General features: G+C 42.9%; 1 protein-coding gene across 4 annotated transcripts in view; it reads right to left on the reverse strand.

Annotated features, from left to right (window-relative positions):
* The window catches only part of RABGAP1 (RAB GTPase activating protein 1), a 176,038-nt gene that overhangs the window by 148,511 nt on the left and 6,616 nt on the right, over positions 1-20,911 (reverse strand). For 2 of the 4 annotated variants that reach the window (XM_058672900.1, XM_058672898.1), the window contains exons 1-2: positions 16,690-16,782; positions 5,511-5,710 (exon numbers count right to left, since the gene is read on the reverse strand). In XM_058672900.1, coding sequence (XP_058528883.1) covers positions 5,511-5,660 — 150 coding nt within the window. In that variant the 5' untranslated portion in view covers positions 5,661-5,710; positions 16,690-16,782. Of the gene's footprint in view, positions 1-5,510; positions 5,711-16,689; positions 16,783-20,911 lie in introns of those variants that run through there. The other 2 variants (XM_058672897.1, XM_058672899.1) reach the window with 1 other exon arrangement.

Raw genomic sequence — 20,911 nt, forward strand, 5'->3', positions numbered from 1 at the left:
TATACCGTACCAACTCTGGACTCTGGGTTCCCGCTTCGGGATTTGTGATGGTTTATATTTGCTAAACAACTAGCTGGTTCTGTGAACAGATTCTGATTCTGACAGTGTTAGGTTTCTGACGCTGCTTCTCAGGGCAGCATATTCAGAACTGCACAGACACCCTGGGATGACAGGATCTGGGCAGAGCTTTCTGTTTCTCTGACTACACTTTGCAGAACTCCACTTGTTGGCTGACTGCTCTGTGGATTTCAATGAGGCACCAGAGTATAAATTCACCCACTGACTAAACCAATTAAATGCAGGTTCCTTTGAAGTGAGTAGTCCAGATGTCCTTGGTCGCCTCCCAGCTTTATCTTCGCCTTATTTTCCAAGGCAGACCAGCAGTAAAGCCTAAACAGCCCTCTGATTTTTGTGCCCTTTCCTCAACTACCTTTGTTCCCAACCTTCACTGTTTTGGAAAGTAACCTTCTAGGCTTAAACGTTTTGGTTTGCTGTGAATGGTGAGTTCCTTTGGGAAGACATTAGAAGCTTTCTGTTTGATGATCTGCTTCATCCTACCAGTAAACTCCCCTAGCGTTAAGACGCTGCGCCCAAAGCAAAGCCCCAGTCACAGGTGTGGGGGGGACTGAGCACAAAATGGTGTGGGGTGGGTCAACTCCTAGTCACACTTAGCTGGCAACAGGCAACCTAGAGAAAGGATAACACACTGGCGTCCTGCTCATTCCTGAAAGGGCTCTGGGGGAGAGGGAGTTACGTCATCTCCACTGTGCCAATCTGGAGTGGTATCACTGTCTCATTCAGATGGGGGAAGGGAAGGAACAGATCTCAGTCGAAACACAAGACTCTTGCTTCTCATGGTTAAATTCAGTAAATTTCCTTGAATAAGTGTTTTTCCATCTGTTATATTCCCCCTGGAAGACTTCCACACTTGACACTGTTTTTGTTTTTAAATAACTATCATCAGTTTTGTTGGGGAGTAGGATATCCTGTCTTGCTGGAAGTTTAAAAATGTAAAATTAGGGGCAGTGCCATGGCATAGTAGACTAAGTCTCCACCTGAGGCACTGTCATCCCACACAGGCACTGCCTTCAGATCCCAACGGCTCCTCTTGCGGCCCTGCGGACACGCTGATATAAGATCTCCTCTTGTTTGTCCTTCTCTCTGTATCTCTGCCTTTCAATTAAAATAAATAAATGAAAAAAAAACTTTATAGAAACATAAGATTAGGTTATTTCCATTTTAGGCTTTTCAAAAAGTCCCTTCACATTTATGACAATGTTCAAATTTCCTACCTAGCTACACAGTGCAGCTACACTGCACAATGCACTCCATCGCTGGCTCTCAAGCCTTAACTCTTTTTTGATTCACTCTGCTCTGTGTCCTAATAACAGCGCTCCTCCTTGGCATCTTCGCTTCCGCTGATCCTACCAGGAAGCCCTCTGCACACACTTCTCCATGGCTTTCCTCTTCATTTATTCAGGTCTCAACTCAAATGTCTTCCCAGGATTCTCTAAAATATTAGCTTGTTTTGTTTTTCTTTATTTCCCTAAGTATTGTTCTCAAACTTTGGGTGAGAATGGGGCAGACATTGCTGGTTCAAGTGCTAGCTGCTCTGATTTCAATCCCGCTTCCTGCAAATGCTCCAGGGAAAGCAGCAGCAGGTGGGCCAAGTGCCCGGGCCCTGCTGTCCACCTGGGACTTCAGCACGGAGCTCCAGGGAAAGCAGCAGCAGGTGGACCAAGTGCCCGGGCCCTGCTGTCCACCTGGGACTTCAGCACGGAGCTCCAGGGAAAGCAGCAGCAGGTGGGCCAAGTGCCCGGGCCCTGCTGTCCACCTGGGACTTCAGCACGGAGCTCCAGGGAAAGCAGCAGCAGGTGGGCCAAGTGCCCGGGCCCTGCTGTCCACCTGGGACTTCAGCACGGAGCTCCAGGGAAAGCAGCAGCAGGTGGGCCAAGTGCCCGGGCCCTGCTGTCCACCTGGGACTTCAGCACGGAGCTCCAGGGAAAGCAGCAGAAGGTGGGCCAAGTGCTCGGGCCCTGCTGTCTACCTGGGACTTCAGCACGGAGCTCCAGGGAAAGCAGCAGCAGGTGGACCAAGTGCCCGGGCCCTGCTGTCCACCTGGGACTTCAGCACGGAGCTCCAGGGAAAGCAGCAGCAGGTGGGCCAAGTGCCCGGGCCCTGCTGTCCACCTGGGACTTCAGCACGGAGCTTCTGCTTCCTACCTACGGCCTGGCACAGTGCTGGCTGCTGAGGGTCTCTTGCTCTTTCTCTGCCTCTTTATCACTCTTTCAAAGAAATAAATCTTACATGTTCTGACAAAGATTTTAAGAGGAACAATTCATAATGCCATTCGTTCTTTGTTTTGTTTTTTTTTTAGTTTTTTTTATATTTTTTGTTTTTCTTTAATAATATTATTATTATTATTATTATTGCCATTCATTCTTTATCCAGGCATCCTGTTGTGTTTTCCTCAGAGCACAGAACCTTACCAGACACACTTAATTTCTTATCTGTCTAGAGTCCACTCCCATAGAATAAAAGCTTGCAGAGAACAGGGGCAGGGGGCTTTACTTGGGTTGTTCTCCACTAATATGCCCAGTACATACAATTGTTCTTGACCTAGAAGTTATTCATTAACTACACACTGAATGAACAGATGTAAACAGGGGAATATTCTAAATATTACTTATATTTGAATGACAACTATCAAATACTTTGTTTTCACATATATACATAAAACGCAGAATAGTAACAGAGTATAGAAAAAGTAGCAGTTGCTTCACAAAGAAAAAATAAACATGAGTGGTCGAAGATCAGAAACCTGAAGTTGCTTCAATAACCTTAAACTTTATAAAAAAGCGATGCTGACCTGTCACAGGCCACATAAACCACCCACACTGGACCCAACATACTAATGAAAAAAAGAGAAGACATAAAAACATGAAAAAGTTTTCCAGGTTCATGAACTGGAACAGTATCAAAAATCAGAAGTAATTTGCATATCTAACGTGATCTCAATCTTAAATCTCAAGAACATTCTCCAAGATTTACCCAAAAATAAATAAATCATAAAGAAAATCCTAAAATGTATATGCAAACACAAAAGAACCCAATAAGCTAAAGCAATCTTAAATGATAAGCACAAAGCTAGAGGTACCACAATTCCAAATTTCAAGACACACTACAGGATTCTTAAAACAGCCTAATACTGACATGAAAACAGACATGTGAACCTACAGAATACAACAGAAACCCCAGAAATTAACTGATGCATCTACAACCAATGAACCTTTGACAATGAAGCTAAAGGACAGCCTTTCAATACAAGGTGTTCAGGAAATTGAATTTTCACAGGTGGAAGCTTGAAACAAGAACCTTCACTTACATCCTAGATGAACACCAACTTACAGTGGATCAAACATCTAAATTTAAGATGCAAAGCTTTCAAATCGCTAGAGAAAAACATAAGAGAAATGTTGCAAAACACTGGCCCAGGAAAGACTGCTTGGATAAGACTTCAGAAAGAAGCATAGGCAAGAAAAGCAAAATCAGACCAATGGAATTACAACAAGCTACAAGAAGCATGTGAACAGCAGAGCCAACTGACAGGATGAGAGACGATATCTGCAAACTATGCATTTGGTAAAAGATCAATCTCCAGATACATTAGGACCTAAAGGAACTCAACAAGGAAAAACAAACAATCCAATCATGATCTGGGCAAAGGGTATGGTCAAGCATTTTTCAAGGGATGAAATACAAACCACCAACACACACAGGGAAAGATGCTCAGAATCACCAGCCCAAAGCAGAAGTTGATAAAAACCACAATGCGGCATTACCCCACCTCAGAATGACTTTCCCAAAACACACACACATGCACGCCTTCAAAAATAACAAATGCTGATGCAGAGAAAAAGGTACCCTGATACAACGTTTATAGGGATGCAAATTGGTACAATCATAGAAAACACTATGAAGACTCCTCATTAAACTAAATGTAGTCATCAGCTGACAGCTAGATAAAGAAAATACGGTACATTTACACACTGGAATATTAGCTACAAAAACGAATGAAATCCTGATATTCACAAAAAAATGGATATAACTGGTCATTATGGTAAGTAAAATAAGACATACTCATCATTTGGTATACTGTTAAGTATTGCTCCACTGAATCCTGCTATATAAATAACAACATGCTCTTTTATCACATTTAAAAAAAAAAAAACAAATGCAGAAACGGCAATAGTGACGACTCCTGTGCTACAAGTTCTTCTCATGCTATTTTTAATGTAGATTTTGTTTGAGTGTTATATGAGACCAGAAACTCATTTATAAAAATGTGCAATTTTTTTACATGTACACTAACTATATTTCAAGAAAATATTAGAAAAGAAAAAGAGAATAGAAATAAGGGGCAATCACATTAATGACTAACTTTATTTTCATGCTCAAGAATGGCTAGCTATTGGGCCCAGCGGCGTGGCCTAGCGGCTAAAGTCCTCGCCTTGAGCGCCCCGGGATCCCATATGGGCGCCGGTTCTAATCCCGGCAGCTCCACTTCCCATCCAGCTCCCTGCTTGTGGCCTGGGAAAGCAGTTGAGGACGGCCCAATGCATTGGGACCCTGCACCCGCGTGGGAGACCTGGAAGAGGTTCCAGGTTCCCGGCTTCGGATCGGCGCACTTCGGCCCGTTGCGGCTCACTTGGGGAGTGAATCATCGGACAGAAGACCTTCCTCTCTGTCTCTCCTCCTCTGTGTATATCTGGCTGTAATAAAATGAATAAATCTTTAAAAAAAAAAAAAAAAAAAAAGAATGGCTAGCTATTGATAGTTGTTTATCTCCCAATTATATATTTGGAAACAGCTTTGCAAAATAAAGAATCATAAACTCAAATCCAAAAATTCACACTATAAAATTTTGAACAAGGGGCTGATACTGTGGCACTGCAGGTAAAGCGGCTGCCTGGGGCACCAGCATCCTACCTGGGCACACATTCAAGTCCCCGCAGCTCCTCTACAAACCCAGCATCCTGCTAATAATGTGCCTTGGAAACCAGCAGAAGATGGCCCAAGTTCTTGGGCCCTTGCACCTACACAGGAGATCCAGAAGAAACTCCTGGCTTCAGACTAGCTCAGTCCCAGCCACTGCAGCCATTCAGGGAATGAAGCTCTGCCTCTCCCTCTCTCTTTCTGTAACTAACTTTCAAGTAAAAGAGATCTTCAAAGGTTTTTGATTGAAACTGCATCAACTCTACAGATAAATATGGAGAATGAATCAGCCATACTGAGTCTTTCTAAACACAAACATAGCATATTTTTAAAAATTATTTAGTTCTATCTACGTATTTCAATAGCTTCATAATTTTTAAAAAAGCATCTACAATTTAACATAAATGTTCACATTTTCACTTTCCTCCAACATTTCCTATGTATTTATGGAGTGATTCTGCAATAGGCTTAGTAGCAAGGGTAAGCAAAATGAATGCAGACAAATGGAGTTTTACCTTGAGTCCCGTTTTCTCATCATCACTTCCATTATTTGTAGATGGTGTTTCGTCCCCTTGCCTGGAAACCAAGACAAAATCTTCACTATTAAGAGTGGACACCGAGTCTGAGGAGACACTGATTTTTCCAACAGAAGCCTTGTCATCCATAACTCAAGAATGAAGATCAAATCATGAATGATTAAATATTTTCTCAATGCCTGAAAAACAAAAACCATGAAGAAATTCATGCAGAATACCTGACAGATTTTCATTTGTGCTCTAAATCTTATAAAACACACACAAGGATAAACTTGAAAACAATACTCCCAAAAATATTTTCCCAGGATTTTCAACACTTTACATTTAGAGGGTTTTTTCCCCCAGATAACAAGGGAATTCTATGCAATTCAGGGCCAAGACTTACAAGATGTGAATAAATAAAATCATATTCCCTTTAGAATAACTTAAGCATATACTGTAATTCTAATGTCCATCTTCAAGAAGCAGGGAAGATGTGAAAACACCTGTTTCCTGTTCTTTGGTTTGTAAAGCTGAACACATAAACGAAATGTAAGTACGACGTTATTGTGAAGACACGGTAAGGCTTTCCCGGAATAAGTAATGCTTAAATTTAAAATGCTAGCATAGTTGTAACAACTAAAGTTCACATTAACACTCAACAAATTCCAAATAAGACAAGCATGAAATCTACTTGTCTTGGAAATGCTTTACAAATTGAGAAATCCTTAAAAAAAAAAAAATCACTATTTCCACACCACATAAACATTACCTCCTTGGTGACGGCATTACCACACAGCAGGATAAGACACAGCCTACAAAAACTACAGAGTGTCAGCTGTTCAACTTCTGATCCAGCTCCCTAGAAATGCTCCTGGGGAGGGAGATGGCTGGAATATGTGGGCCTTAGACCCGTCCTGGCTTCAGCCTGGCCCACCTCAGCCATCATGGCTGACTGAGTGAACCAACAGATAGAAAATCTGTCTCTCTTCTCTTTCTTCTCTCTTCCTCTTTCTTTCAAATAAATAAATCTTAAAAAAAAAAAAATTGCGTTTCATGTCAACGATCCCCAGTAAAAAGTACAAAGATGTGTCACTTACAAAAAATCATTCAATTATTTACTGACCCATGCAGTAAGCTCAACCTCATCTACCACTTTAAAACCTAATTTGGGAGCCTGGTACAGTGAACACATTCACCCTAGACAAACAGCATAAGTTGTTCAATGCAATGTAACTCGCAACAAGATAACCGGAAAAGCCATAAATTTCATTTATTCCCCAAAGTCTACACTCATTCCATTAGATTAGGAAGTCTTTACAACACGACAAATTTTAGCCTTCCTTGGATAATGCGGCGTTTTTCTTCTTTCAGAACTTAAAAAATTTTCATGCTCAACCCATTAAGTCTTTCATTTTATAAAATTAGGCTAAAAGATGCTGGCATTGTGGTGTGGCAGATGAAGCTGCTGCCTATGCCTCCAGCATCCCACACAGGTACCAACTCAGGTCCCAGCTGCTCCACTTCTGATCCAGCTCTGAACCTCTGGGCCCCGTCACTCAAGTGAGTTATCTGGATGAAGCGCCTGGATTCTGCCTGGCCCAGCTCTGGCTGATGTGGACATCTGGGGGAGTGAACCAGTGGACGAAGATTCCCTCTCACTCTCTAACCCCTTTTGTAACTCAAAGAAATAAACTTTCTTTCAAAATGAAATTAATGGTAGCATGGCACAAGGCAAGCTAAAGTCATCCGAAGCTGTGATCTCAGAGATAGTTGACTTTGGATAATATTCTGGACTCAAAAACGACACACTTCAATATTTACAATATGGAACTCAAACTTCCACCTACTTCCTTTGAAGAGGTGATATGAAAAAAAAAACTTTGTAAGATACTTTACTATTTGCTTTGGCAACTGAAAGTACTGAATCATTCAGCAGGAATGAGGTTTATGAAAACACTAAGTAGCACAGGAAACTAACACAATAAGATTCCTTTGGCATCCTTGGACAGAAGTAAAGAGTTAGACACCAGCTCCCCAGGCTCTGGATAAGACCTTGCATTCGCTGGTTTCTATGAAGAGGTGCCGCACTCCCTGTTGTACTTCTGGCCATATTCTAGAGATTGAAACCCCAGTTTTGAGACTGTAGGGAACCAACATGGTTTCATTTTTATCCCTACTTGGAGCAGTTAACAAAAGCTGCCTTCTACACTATCCTTCAGTCTGTAATTGTAATTCCTCTGGACAATACGGTACAAACTTGCTTTCTTTTTTTTTTTTTTTTTAGATTTATTTTTATTACAAAGTCAGATATACAGAGAGGAAGATCTTCCATCCGATGATTCACTCCCCAAGTGAGCCGCAACGGGCCGGTGCGCGCCGATCCGAAGCCGGGAACCTGGAACCTCTTCCGGGTCTCCCACGCAGGTGCAGTGTCCCAATGCATTGGGCCGTCCTCGACTGCTTTCCCAGGCCACAAGCAGGGAGCTGGATGGGAAGTGGAGCTGCCGGGATTAGAACCCGCACCCATATGGGATCCCGGGGCGGTCAAGGCAAGGACTTTAGCCGCTAGGCCATGCCGCCAGGCCCCACAAACTTGCTTTCACAAACACCTTGCACTGCCACCCCTCTCCCTACCCTATTTTGACATTCTTAGTCATGTGACATTTTAGTCATTTAAACATTATATCAGATAGAATGCAATCTCCATTTTTGTGTTTTGTTGACTGCTGTATCCCCAACTCCTGGAACAATGACTGACATAGTGGTCCTCAAATATTCATGACATCAGTAAGACAAATGACAAATATGGATGGAAAGAGTAAAACCACCCACAGAAGAGGTAAGGTCACCTTTATAAAATCACGGTAAGAACAGCAGTTGTATTTGTGAGGATGATGATAAAGCAGGCAATCAGGAGACAGAAAAAGCCTCAGTTGAAATGCATGTACTACTACTCACAGCTCAGTCTCAACCGGATACTGGAGGAATTATTACACTAGTTCTCAAATCCCTATCATAAAAGTTGCTAAGGGATACATATGTATATATTCCTTCTTTATCTGCTCTCTTAACTACACTAGATCCAGCTACATCAGGGAAGAAAAAAAGCCACAGCCAGGTGCCAGGAACTCTATCCACGTAACCCAAAGGATGGCAAAGGGTTCAAGTGCTTGAGCTATGATCTGCATCCCACACCAGGCACATTAACAGCAAGAAAGCAGGATCAGAAGCGAAGTACCCCAGACAGGGATAGGCACCATGTTATGGGATGCAGGCACTACAAGCAGTGGCTTAAGCTGTCACACCAAAACACTTAGCCCTTCGGTGGGAAATTTTATTATTCTCAACCATGCACTTCTGCAAAGACCAAAACAACAAATCCACTCCAACACTGCTGATTGAAATTCATATCCATTCTTTATCACCTCTTAAATTCTCCAGACACAGCTAATGGAGAGTGAAATGGAATGAATTAACCATGATAAGAACTATTTTGACAGTCTTTAAAAGCAGTGAGTTTGGAAGGAAGGAGAAAGGAAGACAAAGGGAGAGGAGAGGGCAGAGGAGGAACACAGGGAAGGAAACAGGAGAGGAATATCACTATATTCTTAAAATGCACTCTGTAGGTGTCTCTCCTTTCAGAATCTCCCCAGGAAGTGCTTTCCCCATCCTTTCCACACTTACATGCTTACTTCCCAAATGAAACTTCGGTGTTTTAAAAAAAAAAATGTGTCTACAAACTATGTTGAATCTCTTACAAACCAATTAAAAATTAAGAAAGGGCCCAGTACGAGAGTATAATGGTTAAGGTCCTCGCCTTGAACGCGCCCCGGGATCCCATATGGGCGCCAGTTCTAATCCCGGCAGCTCCACTTCCCATCCAGCTCCCTGCTTGTGGCCTGGGAAAAGAAGTTGAGGACGGCCCAAAGCTTTGGGATCCTGCACCTGCGTGGGAGACCCGGAAGAAGTTCCTGGCTCCTGGCTTGGGATTGGCGCAGCACCAACCATTGTAGCCACTTGGGGAGTGGATCATCAGATGGAAGATCTTCCTCTCTGTCTCTCCTCCTCTCTGTATATCTGCTTTTCCAATAAAATAATTAAATCTTTTTTAAAAATTAAGAAAAAATAAAAACTAACAAAGACAGGGGATTCTGGATCAGTGTTTACTTGGTAAGATTTTGAGCTTTCTGACAGTATTGTCAAACATTTGTATCACTTTGGGCTACTAACATTCTAAGCAGAAACAAAGTGATTTTGCAATAGCAAGGATCTGCTAAAGTGTCTCATTAGAGAATCAAAAACAACCTCTACTCTGTAACACTGATGTTTTCATCCAGCCCTCCTATATCCATGAATTTCATATCTGTGGGTATAAACAACCAATGAATGAATATACATATATATAAAACAAAAATTCTGGCAACAATTCCTTCATAACTGTTGACATACAGATTCTTAATTTGCTGTCATTCACATGGCACTTAGATTGTATCAAGCATTGTAAGTACTGCAAGCCACCTCGAAATGACTTGCACCTAAGAGAACATGCATACGCTATGCCATTTTCCATACCACACCAGGTATCACAGTGGGAGAATGTATCTTGAAGCAAAGACCCACTGATCCTAAGAGACAACAGTACTTGATCTGTGTCTTGTAGGATCTATACCATGTGAGAAGGATCAATGACAGACATGTTGTAGCATATCCATGTGGCTGATGATGTGGATACAGATAATGACTAGAATAAGAAACAAACACAAGTTCCTCTGAGTCTGAGTGTGTCTGAATGACTCTTCATCAAGTCCCCACTGTCACGGCCTGAAATATGGAAGCGACACTGCATATACCTAAGATTCCCACAGACTAAACACTCTCATCACTTCCACTCAATCCCCATCATTGCTGTTTAACCACTAAGGAAATGGACTTATAAGGTTCTTAAGGGAAACATTTAAATCATCTTGATTAATCTAGAGAGGAAATACTGAGATGTGTTCAAAAAGCTGATGGAAACGGTATATTCTGAATAAACTATAAACGGACTTCAGAACTTGGAGAACAAACTAAACTTAGCAACTGCCCACAAACTTTAGGCGTTTCAGGCATTTGCCCAGTAGGGTACCCAAGTTTTACAAGTATTATTTTCTAATTGTCACATTACTCTGTCAGAATGAGCATTTACTTCATATGGCAGAAGCTTAGATAGGCTCAGTAACTTGCTTAAGCTCTCACAGAAAACTGTTGAACTTGATCCAAAATCAGATATCCAGCTGTCTTTGTCTTGTTTTGGATTTCACCTCCCTCCATTATCTTCTGATTCCAATTCAGCCTTTATGCTATTTTCAGTTCGATCCTTCTAAAGCACAGATCTGGTGTGATTACACCCTATTCAGAAAAAAAAAAAAAAAAAAGCAAGGCAGGAAGTAGCAACACAATTAATTCTCAAAGATACTGCAGCAGGCCAATTCCTGTTTGTCAGTGGCCCTTTCAAACTACACTGGCGGGCTACAAAGAAGCTATAAAAATCATCCTGTATCAAGCTCAGCTTTTTTTTTGGGGGGGGGGATGCTCTGAACTCCATTTCTTTCCACTGGTTTTCACTCAGCCTCTGAGTTCAGTGGGACAAATTCAATAAAGCTCAACGGAAAACCATCCTTCATTATAAAATAAATTCCTTTTCTCTAGTACTAATTGTTTACAAATAGTTTTGTCTAACTCTGAATTTGGACGCTGCTTCTTTGAATTACTTTAGTTAGCAAAGACAATCATAGAAACTGACTTTCTGATTAATTTTAGTTTAGCTTAAAAAATAAGAAAACAGAAGAAAAGTAGCTTCTGCCCATCCACAATTAAAGGCAAGAAAAGAAAAAAAAAAAAAAAAAGAAAAAACAGCTTATCTAAATGCCACTCAGGAAAACTCCAATCAATGATGCCAGGTCTCTGAGGCCAGTGTTGCGTAGTGGTTAAGTGGCTGCCTTAGATGCTGGCATTCCAAACCAGTGTACTGGGTCAAGAACCAGCCTCTCCACTTCTGATCCAGTACCCTCCTAATGTGCCTGGGAAAGCAGAGGAAGACAGGCCAGATACTTGGGATCCTGCATCCACGTGGGCAGACTCAAAAGCAGCTCTGGGTTCCTGGCTTTGGCCTGGCTGTTGTAATCATCTGGGGCATGAACCAGCAGATGGAAGATCTCTGTCTCTTTCTAACTCTTTAAAGTAAATAAATCTTTAAAAATAAATAAATAAAAGTGTTCCCACATGGGGTCTCTAAGATGTCATCAAAGGACCACACCCTCATCCCCAGGTGCTGATGTGGTTTGGCAGGAGTGGGCCTTCTTGTCCTCCTACTCTGTGGATATGGCAGAAGAAAACAAACCTGAAACACCTGTCCCACCCACCTTCCTGCATACCTAAACCTCCCCACCCCAATCAGAGGCCCTCGTGGGCACATACCCCTCTCAACTATACAAACAATAGCAAAAATAAAATAATATTTTTAAGTGAAGCCCTGACTCCATCATAAAGTAGCTTCCCTTCAGTCACAGACTGGATAGATGCAATCCTTGAGACAGCCAAAGCTCCTCCTTCCCCACTACCCAGGAACCTCTCACAAGACAGTGAAGGTTTGCAACACACATCAATCAGTCAGCTCTATGCTAATTATCTGAGTGCAGTAATGTCAACACCTGAAAAAAATAAAACCATGTAAATGGTTTCCATGTCTCCGTGGATATTTCAGGAAAGAGCACTTTAATTTTTTCCAGAACTCTAGGAATGTTGGCTTTATGCCACTTCAACACAAAGCTAAGTATTTAAATTGTTATTTGGATGCCCTTTCCACAATAAGGGAACATGGAAAATCGGCTTCATGTTAATGTACAATTCATTCACATCTTGGCTAGTATGGAGTTCTTAAAAAACACCCTTGTTTTTACCTTTTCTGATCAGATTTCTAAATCATTATTTACTTTAGCATTTTATAAAATAAAAAAAAAATTTAAGCAGCATTACCCAGACTTATCCTCTGTAGAAAATTAGTCAATATCCAGTAATAAAAATAAAAGTGATTTGGAATATTCATTTTTCTGTACTTAACTTAAAATTTCAGCATTATTCACTCTTGCTTTTAAATTTAGCGTCAAGCAAGCCAGCCACTCAATAGATGACTAAAGCCTAAGTAAGGTAGATACGTTTTCTCTTTTCTACGATCTATTTGATTTTTGTGCTGGGACAAACTAGGAATGTTTGGCGGAAGACACACCTGACTTTTGTGCCCTCGGACATGAGGGTGTGGGTCACGGTTATATGGTGATGCATGACATTTTGTACATGCGTTAAGTCGAGTGTTCCCTGAGCCCTTTACTCACACCGTTGTGACAGACAACTGTGTAAGCTATGAAACTCTCCAATATTAGTTAACTTCTATAGGTGATAGGTTTAAAAGATCTGAAAACATCTGTAATTTCAAACCCACCCCCCCATTAGAAATATAGAGTGTTTCTGCTGAGCTGCAAGTTTTAATTGGCAGCACTATGAGCATTAGCTTTTGCTGGACAGAACTCAAGGTTTTTTTCTGATCGCCCAGAGAATTCCACAGGTGACTACACTAAGGCTATCACCACCTCTCCTGGCAATGGATCAGAGGTCCAGCACAGAAAACTGCGTGCCGTGGCAAAGACTTACACGGCACAGTATGCTCCTGAGCAGCCAAATCAGTTACCGGCATTATCTTCAAAGGGCACGCGAACTTAGTCCTTCTATTATAAAAATACTAAAACTTTTAACTCATGATGTCGTCCAACATTCATGCAAGTTTAACCTTAAATGTTTGTATTGCCTTTGGTGATGCTGAATATGTTCCCAAAGATTCTGCATGGCATTTCTTATAAGGTGAAGCAAATAAAAAACCAAATTATAGATACAGCTTACTGATTGTAATTATCAAAGCATATAAATAAAAAAGACTTGGAAAGAGAATGTTTTTAAAAAAATTAGTTACACTTTCAATTGTCATAGAATTTGTGAATCCTATAAACATTAAAGTTACCACAGAAATTCATTAATGTACCTTAAGAATTGCCAAAATTCACTGCCACTAAGATTTACAAATATCAAGGAATAGCAGTTTACAACTCATGAAGAGGTACAAACTCCAAATGTGGCAGCACGGCTAGACGATTAAGACACACGTCTCATGTTTTAAAGACAAGTTAACACACATTATTTAATGCCAAGATTGATCTTAAAATTATGGTTAGGGTTTTCTTTTATTCTTTAGTCATCAGAAAGTGGAATTTTGGGGGAGGAGTTGGGAGGGGAACTAGGCTTTACAGGATTTTATTCTTCAGAGTATCACAGCTGCTTTGGAAACAGAAGCAAACTTCCAAACCAAATACTAGAAACAGACAGGCTTCTGCCTTGCTTCTTTCTCTATCTGGTCAGTATTCACACGTGAAGAAAAACCACGCTGTTGAGCTCAAGCAGGTTGGCTACAAGTTCAACACCTATTCAATACTACTTTGATCACAAATTCTATATAAGACAATGATCCCAACAAAGAGTACAAGTGGGCCGTGATGCTTTGGTGTCCAGTTTATACCAAAAGAGAAACAGCTGTTGCCACAGCTAATTTCTTCTTCAGGTATGCCCATGAACATCAATTCCCTAGATTCAAATTTTCTTTATGCTGCACTTACTACAGAAAACCAGAAAAGCAAAGCAACTACATTGTCTTGCCAAATTTTATGAATACTGGATAAATAATCATTTTTTAGATAATATCAGGATTGACTATTTTGCAGAAGATAATTTCATAATGTTGTGTTCATTTATTCCACATGCTGGAGAAGTTCAATGACATCTGATTATACTGAACTGTGCGAAGATAACATTATGGGTAGCCCATGTCCAAACCTTGGCACATCCGGTGTTATCACTTTGCGAAGATACTCTACAGCAGCACTGATGTAAACTAATTACTCACAGGCCACTTGTTAAAACAAGTACTGGGGAAGGACCACACCTTCCAAGGGAACTTTCCTTCAGCTGCAAATACAGTGAGTAAAAGACAATGACTAATTGAAAAGAAACTAGGTTGTCAACTTCTACCAGAAATACACTAAAAAACATAGGCTTGTTTAAAAGAATGTGGACTATATATTCCATGGTTTCAGGGAAAACCATGTCCCTCCAGAAGATAAAAGCAGGGGGCTGTACTGCAGTGCAAGCGGTTAAGTCCAGGCCTGCCAACCCAGCATCCCACGGGACTGTCCTGGTTGCTCCTTGGGAGCCAGTTCCCTGCCACTGCCCTTGAGCACACAGTGGGTGCCAGTCCAACTACTTTGGACCCTGTTACAGCAGAGGCTGGGATGGAGTGCAAACTTCTAGCTTCAACCTGGCCCAGCCCTAGCTTACAGCCAACGGGGGAATTAACCAGCAGCTGGAAGATAGCTCTCCCTCTCTCCCTCTTCAGAATTGCCTTTCCAATCAATCTTAAAATGTAAAGTATATAATGTGTACAATGCATTTTTCTCAATATGCAGGACAACGGTGAGAATACTCATTTTCACACGTTACAGAGCGCTACCATGAGAAGTCTCCCCGAAATATGCTACAAAAATACCACACATGACTTTGAAAAATGTTTTGCACCAAAATATTTATGTTTAATTGCTTTTTCCATGGCTTATTGAGGTGGACATTGGGCCTGGCAGTTAGGACATTAGCTATGGATACCTTATTCCATTTGGGACTGCCTAGTTCCAGCTCCACTCCCAAATCCCAGCTTCCTGTCAGGGTATCCCAGGAGGCAGCAGGTGATTTCAAGTTCTCCCGTCCCTGCCCTCCCCACATGGGAGACAGGAATTGAATTTTGAGCACCTGATTTCTGCCTGACCCAACTCAGGATGTTATGGGAACTTGGGGAGTGGATTGGAGCTGGTCTGTCAAAATCATTTTTAAGACACGTACACAAAAGGTACATACCACTTCATACAGACTTCATTGAGGCAACAGGTGTTTCATTAAAAAAAAAAAAAAAAAAAAACAGCTGAATGTGCACTTCACTAGTAGCTCCATTTTTCCTAACTACTTTTCCAGGACATTTGTTTTTCCTTCCTAAACAAAGCAGCTGGATGGACACACACACACACACACGGTGTATTCTTATTATTCCAGCTACGCTACATGACGATTGAATACCAATTATGAAGAAAATGAAAATGAATCGTGAAACCCTGTCCCTGACAGCAATTTCCTCCTTTATGAAAACAAAAGTAGAAAAAGGCCAAAGCCAAAAGATGTCAGATTCTAGGTGGGAATAAGTTTAAGGTGCTAGAGCAGTAACAGCGTGAACAAGGCAGCAGGAGCAGGATCGCTGTAACACTGCCCCCCACAACATTTCTTTCCACGACAGAAGAAACCCCAGGTAAGCGATGGGTAGACTGTTGATATTAAGACCAGGTACAGGTGATAAAGGGCCCGAAAGTTGACACACTAGCGAACAAAGTATTACCAGGCAATGGGAACCCTCAAGTCTGAAGCTATCTTTTGGTTCACCACGTAAGACCATGAACACGACTAGGAGACGCTGGGGCAGATGCTTGAAATAGATGGGAAGGGTGGGATGCTGGCACAACTTTAACTGCAGGGGTGGAAAACGACGCGGGAGGACTCCCAAGAGGATGGAACGACATGCAAAGAACACCAAGTCTTTGCAATTAAGACGTAGACCAGAAAGCCAGACTAAGGCCCAAGCCAGCCTAAGTCAACACAGCCCTAGTGGGCAACAGGGAGAAACTGAGGTGGAGTGAGAGGCCACATTCCCAAACAGGACCGTGCCCCAGACACCGAAGCGCAGACGCAAACGGGCTTCGCACGGGGCCGCAGGCAGGGCCCTGCGAGCCAGGCTCCGAGGCGGCCACCCACCCAGACAGGGGGAACCGGTTCGGGCAGGGGCTCCCGGAGCGTCCGAGCCCGCGCATGCGCCCTCTCCCCTCGCTCCCCCTCCCCCTCAATCACGGCTCCCCTCAGCTTTCGGTCCGTCGGGGGAGTCGAGCGCGGCCGCACCGGCCAGCCGGCGGGCGGGATGGGAGGACGGCTGCTCACACCCCGCGGGGGCCGCTGGACCACATCCCCGGGGCGGGTGGGAGGAGGAGGGGAAGTGCGGCCCTACCCGACCCGCCGTCTCCTCCTCCGCCGCCCGCAGTCCGCCGTCCCGGAGGCTCCGCTGCCTGGGCCTCCCCAGCCGCCCTACCCCGTCCTCCCCGCCCCCTACTCACGTGAAAGCGTTCCTTCCGCCCTCCGCCCCGCCCCCGTTCCGTCCCATAGGCTCGCGACTACAAGGAGTCACTCCATTAGCTCAGCCGGGCAGCAGGGCGTGGCTTCCTTTCGTGAGAGCCCCACCTTGCCTTTTAGCCCACCCCACGCCTGTGCGCCTGCGCCAGCCTGCAGGCTGGGAGCTGGGAGCCGGTTCGGGACTCCCTGGAGGTTTGTCTGGGGCTGGCAGCCTTGGGGTGACTGACTTCCTCGGGTGCTGGTAGCTGAACCGGCGGCGGCAGGGCCCGGCTGGGTGGCACCTGCTGCACCCAATGATAGCGTCATGGCGCTAGGGCAAGGCCTCTCCTGCTCACCTTTCTGCAGGATTCAGGAGTCTGATTCAGTTCGCCTGGCGTTTTACTGGGGGCAGAGTTTGCCAAGGCTTACGGAAAGAATCTTATTTAAGAGTATCTTATTTAAGCTTTACCAAAAACCTGTGAGAATGCCAAGACGCTTCTCATTTTTGTATAAAGGCATGCAGCCTGAATTACCCAAGTCTATAACAAGTGATAAGATCAAGTTCAATACTTGATCTTGAATATTCAGGCACAGAAAAGGGCAGAATTGAGCACGGTTATTCCAGACTGACTTGAAGATGGAGTCATACAGAGGAACTGTAATCTAATGGAAGTCCCTACCGTGTGCCTGTGAATAGTAACAGTGATCTTAAAGGTGCTATACCTGTCTCCATCGTTTGTAAAATAATCCTGCAGACGCTCCTTTTTACTTAGACAGCTTCTGCTCTTCTGCGGAATGAATCATCTACAATGTTTTCCGGTGGATATTGCAAATCAAGCAGACAAAAAGCTATGTCCCATTGAACTCCCTTTTCGTGGTCTGTCAATTATAACTAACATAGTTGTGCCCCTGCAGGAAAATAATTCTGATTTTCATCTTATCACAGTTTCACATTTTAAGGTATTCAAGTGTGTAGCTTTAGGAAGGAAGTAAAAGCCACTGGCGCTACCTGACAAAACCATATGAAATACCGTGGTGACCAGATGCCTGTATCTTTTTACATTGACATACATACCATTAACATATGTAAATCTTACCAACCATTTTTAAAATAAAATTTTATTAAATAATCACACAACATGCCTTGAAAACAAATGAAACAGACAAGCTAAAACAAAAGAAAACATTATGTTCCCACCAGCCAGTGTAAATACATTAGTGCATAACTGATGAACACAGCTTTTCAAACTCAAGTCACACAGCTTAGTAATCTGCATATAATTAATAACTTCCTTAATTCAGGAAATCTCTCTCATCTAATTTCCACAGCATATTCCAATTTTCCACCAAAGTATTTTAACTCTTACGGGTTCCCCAAATCAGCAATATCATTTCAGGAAAATCTGCTCTCATCTAATACTTAAATACAATGAAATATGCTATTGATCAATTTTTGCTTTTCTACAACTGACAGTTCCAAATCAGTTTCTAATCTAACACACCACACATTGCCTTTTGTATTGTCACTTACATCTTAAAATATGGCACTTTAAGAAAAACACGAAGACAGCGAATCACTGAAAACTCAACCCAACTGAAGTACGAAAGTTCAGGCTTTGAATGGTTACTTCAGGAAGTCATGGAGCCTGCTACTCCAGTATTTTCTACAGTTGATCTTAGCCAAAAGGCCGAGAAGCGATGCTCCAGTATTTTCTGAAAATTAGGAATTGTATCTGGGCCCGGATCCTAGCGGCTAAGTCGACGCCCTGCATGCACCGGGATCCCATGTGGACACCGGTTCTAATCCTGGCAGCCCTACTTCCCATTCAGCTCCCTGCTTGTGCCCTGGGAAGGCAGTTGAGGACGGTCCAAAGCCTTAGGAACCTGCACCCGTGTGGGAGACCTGGGAAGAAGTTCCTGGCTCCTGGCTTCGGATTGGCACAGCACCAGCTGCTGCGGCCACTTGGGGAGTGAATTATCAGACAGAAGGTCGTCTTCTCTGTCTCTCCTCCTCTCTGTATATCTGACTTTCCAATAAAAATAAATAAATCTTAAAAAAAAAACTGTATCTAATGGCTCAAGGGATTCGAGTTAAACATGTCCAACTAGTATATCTCATGTGTGATGTCTCTGATTTCCTGCTTTATGGTTATAATACACCCTAGTATATTATATAATTACACGATACTTACAATTCTGTGATAACTACTGCATCATAGCACTGTAAGTACCACAGTATGTACTGTAACTAATAACAAGCATACTGGTATTGAGTATTAGACTTCTGATGATAGACATGGTGCTTTGGGCTTTTTTAAATGAATATTTATTTTCCTCTACTTGGAAGAGTGAATGAGGCAAAATGAGACCTCTCCACTGCACTAGGCGGCAGTTCAAATGCTTGCAACAGCCAGAGCTGGGGCAGGCCGAATTCAGCAGTCAACAATTCCATCCTCATTGTCCGCAAGGGTGACAGGGGCCCACAGATTTGAGCACTATCCACTGCCTCCCAGGACACATGAGCAGGAGGCTGGAGAGAAAGTGAACACAGACCTTGCTTCCAGGCGCTTTGACAAGGGCTGCAGGTGGTCACTTGACCTGCTAGACCCCAACAACCACCCCTGGTTTTATTAATTTAGATACAGAATTTATATACCCTATACCTACCAATGCCATACATCATAATTCACTCCCTGAAGACTAATCTTGATGTCAGATATGCCTCTCCTTCAGCAGCAGTTGGCCTTTGTAGCTTTGCACATAGGCAGTGATAGCAACAGGGGCTGGGGTGAGGTGAAACAATGAACAGAGAACAGCCAGAATGAGTTAGTCTTTGGTAAAATAAGGAAAATGAACTTGAACCTTTGGACACAGGGATGCCCTTGGGGATCTTTAAGGATGGCAACAGTAGCAGATTCTTTTATTATTATTATTATTTTTAAGAAAATAGGCGGAATGGTTTGCAAGCTGCTTAAGATGAGGAAGATTTGAACAAAGGAAGGAAACAGCACCCAATGGAACCAACATTTGGATGTTGCCACAGGGGATACCCACAGGATCACTGGTTCTTCTGCTGCCTGTCTTCTGAGCCTCTCCAGGGATGTTTCCTTACACTCGTTATAGCTTTCAACTCCTGAATTTCACTTTGGTTCCTTTAAGTAATTTCTCTGTCTTTAATGATATTCTCATTTGGTTCCTATATTTTGTTGGCCTAATGTCACTCATCTTTCTTCAGGTTTTTTTTTTAAGCCTTTTGTTCCTGGGCTTCCTCAGGGCCCATTTCTCTTGATTTGTTTTCTTTTGCATGAGCAGTACTCTTCCTGCCCTTATTTATTTATTTATTTATTTTTAGTAGTCACAGAGAAAGAGCCAGAAACTCCAAAAAACAGAGGTGTGTTCCACTCCTAATTTGCTCTCCAGGAGGCTAGACTAGCTAGATCTGGGCCAGGTCAAGGCCAGGAGCCAAGAGCTTGAGCCTAACCTCTCCCAGATGGCAGAGGCAGCCCTCCCTGCCAGCTCTGGAGAATTAGCAGGAATCTGACCTGGAAGCAGAGTAGCCAGCACAAAAAGACACTCAGAAGTGGAATGTCTGTGTTGCAAAGTCAGGTTAACCCACTGTGCTGCAATGCTGGCTAAAATTCATCTCTGCACAGTTCATGATCCTGTTGTTCAAAATTGGACAGCTGAATTTTATAATGTGGTGAAGTAGTGCTATGGTCTGAGACCATTCAGCCCCTGAAGTCATGCAGGAGTCTGGACGTTAGTGGTACCAGCACAAGGCAAACATAACCAAATTATGGCACTCGGGGATCAGTCTCTGGGGAAGTGACTGGGTCTTAGGGTGGAATCTCCATGATTCACTACTGGTGGCTTCTCAGGACACACACTCACACACAAAAACACACAGATTTTTGCTACGTGATGCCCTGTACCACCTGAGGACTCCAACAACGAGAATGCCCTCACCAGAACACAAGGCAACAGAGCCTGTCCAATCTTGAACAATCTTGAACCTGCTATACGAATTTTGTTATAGAACAAAAAAAATTCTAGGGCCCGGCGGCGTGGCCTAGCGGCTAAAGTCCTCGCCTTGAACGCCCCAGGATCCCATATGGGCGCCG

Source organism: Ochotona princeps, chromosome 14 (genome assembly GCF_030435755.1).
Source record: "Ochotona princeps isolate mOchPri1 chromosome 14, mOchPri1.hap1, whole genome shotgun sequence".
Lineage (NCBI taxonomy): Eukaryota > Metazoa > Chordata > Mammalia > Lagomorpha > Ochotonidae > Ochotona > Ochotona princeps.